At 36.5% G+C, this 7,413-nt stretch overlaps 1 protein-coding gene across 1 annotated transcript in view; it reads left to right on the top strand.

The window, feature by feature from the left end:
- cenpp (centromere protein P) overlaps nt 1–7,413 on the top strand; it is a 116,411-nt gene continuing 108,998 nt past the window's right edge. The window contains exons 1-4 of the mRNA XM_085354512.1: nt 1–155; nt 231–385; nt 834–922; nt 3,134–3,222. Coding sequence (XP_085210638.1) covers nt 1–155; nt 231–385; nt 834–922; nt 3,134–3,222 — 488 coding nt within the window. The remainder of the gene's footprint in view (nt 156–230; nt 386–833; nt 923–3,133; nt 3,223–7,413) is intronic.

Here is a 7,413-nt window from a genome sequence, read left to right as displayed (position 1 = left end):
ATGGAGAAGATGAGTGATGAGAACACCGAGGAGGTGAAGGTGCTTGAGTCTGAGATCGAGCGTCTTCAAGCTGAAGTTGAATCGCTGCAGCACCAACAACAGGAAATCAATAAGGACATAACGTTCCACTACAGCCAACAAATGGAAAATGCTCTGTGAGTTTTAATTTTTGTTCTGCATTTTGCGAAATCTGTCTACAGCTTTACATCATAAATTATTTGGCTTCACAGAGTGTTCATGTGCGGGCAGAGACAAGAAGGAGGGAAGGAGATGGTGATGTCCAGACTCAAAGAGGAGCTGGAGGAGCTGGAGGAGGATGTGAAACTGCAGACAGAAATTAATGGCATCACTTTGAACAGCTGCACCACAAAGACTCTACAAAACAGTAAGAGCAGGGTCTCAAACCACAGTCTTCACTGCCATCTGACCTGTTATGTATTAAATAGAGGATTAAGATTCCATCAGAATATAAATCTGATGCATCTTAATTATTTATGTCATTTAGTGTTTTCATTTGTTCCCTGTGTAGTTTAGTATATAATGTATTTTTATTTTATTTTTTGTTGTTTGATTTGTTTTTGTTTGTTTTTTCCCATTATCTGCAAGGTTTTGATGAGCTAAACAATATTCATTTGGTTTGTGCCTGCATGATTGACACTGATCAAAAACTTATATGTGACTGTATGCCAAAAAAGACAGGCTTCTACCATGAATGTAAATAATACATGAACAACATTCTTTTGGAACACAATGCACTGTAGGCTTTAAGGTCCCTTTAGTGGATTTTGGTATGAAATGATAGATCTAAAAATAATTGCATTTGTGTATGTTAGGTGGCAGAAAGCTGGTTCAGCAGCTCTCTTTGTCGGGTAACTGCTCTGAACTGGTCTTCCAGGTCGAGTTTCAGCTTTCCGAGATCAAGGTGAGTTGTTATATTTCCTTCCGTTTTTGTTTATGGATTATAGTTTTCCTCCGGTCTGAAACTGTTCATTGAACTCTTGCTTTGATTTTTGCAAGTACTTTTCAGCTTATTTTATCTTGTGTCCATATTTCTAACCCATCTAGTGTTGATTTTCTGTTTTTTAACCTATTATTATTATTATTATTATTATTATTGTGTAACCATATATGTAGCTGTCACTGTGACCCAGACTTGGTGTTTAAGTCCAGTTGAGTCTGCATGTTGTAGATATGTTGGCTCAGATACTCAAAATCTCAGTCTTAATAAAACTTATTATTTTAAAAATTAACTAAAATCGTGGCTTTAGCTTGGGACTGTATCGATTATTAGTTGTTATTGTTATAGGCTATTATTATTATTAGTATTCACATGTATCTCTACTTGTCTTATGCACAATCTGTTTAAGGTTTTGATCATACAAAGACTGGTGTTGCCTTAATCTTACTCCACTTTAATTTGCGACAGATGAAATTTGTTTCAATCTTTAACTAAAGTAGAAAATAAGGTATATAAACATTCTCAGAGACAAAAACCATACTGAATTCTTTCTGGAGTGCTGTGTCCAGCCAGCAGAGGGTGACAAAGCCATGTGCCTTAGTGTTTCACTGATGAGTGGTGTTGTTTTACAATTCTTGTGATGATGTCTGATATTCAGTAACAATAATAAAACTATGATTATGATATTCACCAGTAGCTTACTTGGGAAATGTTAACATGTTTTAAAAGGCTGCAGGTGCCTGAACACAGTATCCTCCTAAATGATTTGTAACTTGCAAAAATGGCTAAATCAGGTGTATATTTATTTTCAAAATTGTGAACGTAACCGAACACACGAGGACAACTTTCAGCACTTGGAGCTCTTTCAGGCTACATTTGTATCTGTAACAAAAAAGTTCTGAAGTTTTATATCCTACTTCATATCTAGGTGTGTTAGAATCCCATTTTTGACTGTCACATAAAAAAAAAAAGACAATTCAACATCAGCTAATAGTGTAAATGTAAAGTTAACAGTAATTTTTAATTTATTGTGCAGTATAATGACCAATAAACCAGCTTCATGTTGGTCCAGAAGTCTTCTGGTTTTAATTTTAGCTCATTTGGCCACCAGTGAAGCTGGGCTTTAGGAATAATGTATATAAGCTGTTTCGTGAAGTCATTTAAGATGCAGATTTTACCCATACCTTTTGACACAAGTAACTCAGTAAAGACTTTAATTGTTTGTTTTCTGGTTTTAATTCTAGCTGCACTGACTATTAGAGCAAGCAGATGGTTTTATTTAAAGCTTTTCTCCTGCATGGCTCACAAAATGTTATTAAAATTACAATTAGCCAAAGGGTTTTAACTTGTTTTAATGAGAATAGTACTTGTTTTGTTGATTTGAAACCATCTCTTCTTACCCTTAATTGTAGTTTAATGTTTACTGACCTTTTTATTGCACCTTAATGTGGACTAGCACAACTTCCAGTAACCTTAAATTGTTTTGTTTGTTGTAACACATTGAAACCAACCATGAGCGTATCTCCATATATATATATATATATATATATATATATATATATATATATATATATATATATATATATATATGGCTTTTCCTGAAAATATTTTCCCCAATTTAATAAGGCTAAATGATCAGTTTTGTTTTGCTTCTCACATTCAGGGAACTGAAAAACAGGCTTAATTTGTTAAGCTATTATGTGTCACCACTCATCTGCCCATTGTTTATTACCCACATTTTGCTCCTGATCACATTAACCATGATGAAAAGATATGGTGAAAGTGTAGCTTAGAAACTTTACTGATTATATATCAGTTATATAATACAATATATATAGTCCAGACACTGAACTGTAAATGCTTACTCAGCTGTTTGAATCTGTAAGAGAAATGAAACCAGTTTAACTCAAGAATAATTATATAATAGAGATTAAAATTCAAGAGGAAATTTGAGTTCAGTCACTTCTGTTGTATTGTTTTGCTTTGCTTTTGTGAGTTCTTATAATTGGATAATAGTGAAATCCAAAGGGCCATGCATGACATGTCAGCGTGACATTCTCTTAATCTGACAAAATATTTAAAGCAGAGCAACACAGATGGGTGAAACTGGTCACTGTAAATAAAGTGACTCATTGTGCTATAACTGAATAATGGATTGTGTGTTATTTCCTGCAGGACAGTGAGAGATCAAAGAGGACCATCGGCGATCTGAATGTGGTGCTTGATTCAAGTGACCTGCAAAACTTCAGCAGCTTCTTGTCAAGGTGAATGAATTAACAGTTAACCTGTGTTCTAAAGAACTGTACTCAAAAGCAGAGCTGTTCACTTCAGGAAGAGCAAAACATGAAGAATCATTTAAATATTGAGTAAGTGGCATGTTTTTGGACAGACATTTCTTAAAGACATTTATAGTGTTCCACCTGGTTGGTCACATAGAAAGTGACAGAAAAAGTAATGTAATGGATGAAAAATTAGGTCTAAATAGACAAATACACATGTTCCTTAACCTGCATACCTTTGGCCAATTACTGTGGTCAGTTTCTCATTTATTTACACTCTGTCTGTCTGTCTGGTCCAGCTCCACATGTTTAATATTGGTTGTTATCCCTGTCAGAATGAAGCAGCCTGTATAATTTAACTGAAGTGCTTTTTAAAGTAGATGAAATTGTCACACAGCAAACATCTCTCTTCAGGCCGAACCTTCTCACTCACACTTACTCATTCTTGGTCTCACAAATGGCAAGCCTTTCCAAAGACAAACAGCACAGGTGTTACTCATTACATTTATAAAGGCTAGATTCCTTCTAGGTGTGTTGCATATTGGCACAAACACCTGTAAATGGAGCAGAGCCATCTATAATATTAATTACACCCACTCTTTTCCTGCTGTGACTGTCCAATGTATCTGAGCTGAATCTGGTCTTATTATAGGTTTACTCAGTGATGCTTGGAGCTTTAGTCACTGTTTTTCCCCAGCAGGTGCTTTTTACACAGCAAGAAAAAAATGTTAATTGCTATCAAACCCACTGGGTTGCAAATTATATTTCTGTCTAGAATCCCCATTTAACCTTTAATAAGGTTTCTTCTTGTCTTTAATTAATGTTCCACCCTTATTGTCTTCTACCAGCTGAGAAGTTCAGGTCTATATTGTAGGGTAAAGACCCAACAATATTAGAGGGAACACCCTAAGAATCCCACTGTCACCAAGTGCTTCCCTGATGGTAAAGGAGAAACCTTTTAACAGGAAGAAACGTCCAGCAGAACCGGGCTCAGGGAGGGCCATCCATCTGCCATGAGGGGAAAGAAAAGAGAGCCGAGGGAGAGAGTCAGAGTTTAATCATTACTAATGCTGGTTTAAACCTCTAAATGCAATAGTGATGATTAAACACATGGAAAGAAAATTGTTGAGTGAAGAAGAAATACTCAGTGCATCATTGGAAGCACCCAGCAACCAAAATCTATTGCAACATAACTAAGAGATGGTCTTGGGTTATCTGGTCTAACCCTTACTGTAAGCTTTATCATAAAAGAAAGTTTTAACCTAATCTTAAAAGTATACATAGTGTCTCTCTCAAATCCAAACTGGGAGCTGGTTCCACAGGAAATGGACCTGATACCTGAAAGCTCTGCCTCCCAGTCTACTTTTAGAAACTCTAGGAACCACAAGTAAACCTGTAGTCTGAAGCTAAGTGCTTTTTTGGAATAATCTAATACTGTTAATATATGACAGGGCTTGATCATGCAGAATTTAAGTTCAGGATTTAACAGTAGGCCAGTGAAGAGAAGCTAATATGGACTGTGGAAAAGGTTTAACACCATGGTCTAGTGAAACTTTTGGTTTTGCTTGTGTGTTTAACAAGAGAAGTGCATGTTTCTTTAAAAACTATAGCTAGTAAGTAAATGACAAGTTATTAACAGTGCCTACGCACATATTTGTGCGTAAATCAAGCGCATGAACAAATCAGGATTTATTAGTATGTTCATGCCTGAATTTGTTCGTACTCTAACACTCAAACAAATTTAGAGGGTTTTTGTGGCCAGGCAGGTGGTTGTGGTTCAAATATCTCACTGTTTCAGTCTGCAAATACCAAAGTGCCCTTAAGCAAGATACAGAACTCAGAATTGCTTCCCATGCATTCATCAGAGTGTGAATGTTGTGTGGGTGAATGAGACGTGGTATATAAAGTGCTTTAAGTACACAGTAAAGTAGAAAAAGAGTAGAAAAGTGTTATAGAACCAGTCCGATTGCCATTTACCACAAATGATGGCCTGGCTCTGTTAGGAAATTTCAAACACAAGTCTTTAAAATGAGTACAATATACAATCAATATAATTTTTTTTAAAAAGTACTACTAATAGTAATATTAAATATTTTTATTATTATATCTTATTATTTCTTAGATTATTGATTGTTTTCCTAAACACCATAAGCCACCATATGTACAGAATTGCAATCAAATAAATAAAAAATATAATTGCATGTAAGCAAAACAAAATCGTAAATGTAGTCACAAGGTAGTTTTTAACCTTGTGATTTAAACCAATTCCACCACTTTCTCTACTTCATCTTGAAGGAAACGGGTATGCAGATATTAATTTATACACAAGTTGGTAAGAACAAATAGGCTGGTGCACACATTTCATAAATCCAACAGTAAATGTGTTTTGTGCTGGATAAGTACATTCCCACAAATACTATTTATTTCTATTTCTTCATTTCTTTTTTAATTCCATTGAATCTCCTGCTGTGCTCTGAGTGAACTAGATTATTGTTGCGTGCACCAAAGTGGTGCATTTTAATGGAGGAAAAGGTTAGGAGACCCTACCCCCTAATAACTAGTGTTGCCCCCTTTGGCTGATATAACTTCAGCGAGACGCCTTTTGTAGCCTTTTACCAGTCTCTGACATCAATCAGAAGAAAGTTTGCCCCACTCCTCAACACAGAATTCTCTCAGCTGTGTGATGTTTGAGGGTTTTCTTGCATGTACAGCCCGTTTCAAGTCACCCCACAGCATCTCAATAGGATTAAGATCAGGGCTTTGACTTGGCCATTCCAGGACTATGGATGTCTACTGTTCTGGTGTCCAAATAATTCAATTTTAGACTCATCTGTTCAAAGAACATTATTCCAGAAGTCATGTTCTTTGTCTACGTTCGCTCTGGCAAACTTCAGTCTGGCCTTAATGTTTCTCTTAGAGAGCCAAGGTTTCCTCCTTGCACACCTCCCATGAAAGTCAAACTTGTGTTTTTCTGATAGTAGGGCGATGCACTTTCACATCGACAGTAGCCAGAGCCTGCTGTAGTTCCCATGATGACATTTTAGGATTTTGGATGACTTCTTTGAGCATCTTGTGATCTGCTCTTGGGGAGAATTTGCTTGGACGACCAGACCTGAGCATGGTGGCAGTTGTTTCGAATGTCCTCCACTTGTAAACAATTGATGGTGGTGGAATGGCTGATGTCGAATTCTTTTGAGATCTTTTTAAATCCCTTACCAGACTCATAAGCAGCCACAGTCTTCTTTCTGAGGGCATCAGACAGCTCTTTATATCTCACCATGGCGTTGACTTCAACAGTCAGGAGCACACCAAACTAAATAGGGCAAGGCTCCTTTAAAATCCTGGTTAATGATGTACTGATCATGTGCACCTGACAAGATACACCTGTGTGTGTGATTTTAACCATTTTAAGTGGGATAATAAGTGGGGGTGTCCTAATTTATTCCTCACCAGAAATTGCATTCTTTTAAAATTACATTTCACATAAGGTTTTAGAAAGGCTTTTCTTATTTTTTAATTGTTTAGTTATATTATTTGGATCCCTCAGTATCATTAAAATTGATATTAAATATCCACATCTCCAAATATATTTTAAGTATACAGGCTTTCAAAGGGTGTCCTCATTTTCTCACATGACTGTATATTATAGTATTTTGCTGTGCAGACGAGCAGTTTTCTGCTGTAAAATCAAACTGATGTTCTCTTTGTTTGTGGATTATAGACTAAACGTGGTTTTTATATACCCAGGTGCATTTTCTGTCCCTATGACCGCAATCTGCCAGAAAGCGCCTGGTCTGTCAGTGAATCAGCAGCAAAGAGCAGAAGTCTGATATCTGAGGCCAGACCACATCTGGATTGTGTGGCCCAGTCTGAAGAATTTGGCAAACAACAGATGGAAAAATACTTGAGACACTGGTGCCTTGTCAGAAACTCTCTCTCTCTCTCTCTGTGTGTGTGTGTGTGTGTGTGTGTGTGTGTGTGTGTGTGTGTGTGTGTCTATCCAAATCAGATGGATAATCTTTGTAAAGTCAATGTGGTCTGAACTGTTGAAGATAAATACTGACAGTAGGACCTTTGTTCATTGTATTAAACCAGCGCACATATATTGTTTTCACATTTGTCCCACTGGCTCAGTGAAGTGATCTCTTAACTCTGTTAGTATTAAAAGTAGCACAG

The sequence above is a fragment of the Diplotaxodon limnothrissa genome, linkage group LG5 (genome assembly GCF_057381915.1).
Source record: "Diplotaxodon limnothrissa isolate DT_005_m linkage group LG5, D_limnothrissa_male_GT1.1, whole genome shotgun sequence".
Classification (NCBI taxonomy): Eukaryota; Metazoa; Chordata; class Actinopteri; order Cichliformes; family Cichlidae; genus Diplotaxodon; species Diplotaxodon limnothrissa.
Note: the sequence above shows the minus strand (reverse complement) of the source record. Positions and strands in the feature narration are given on the sequence as shown.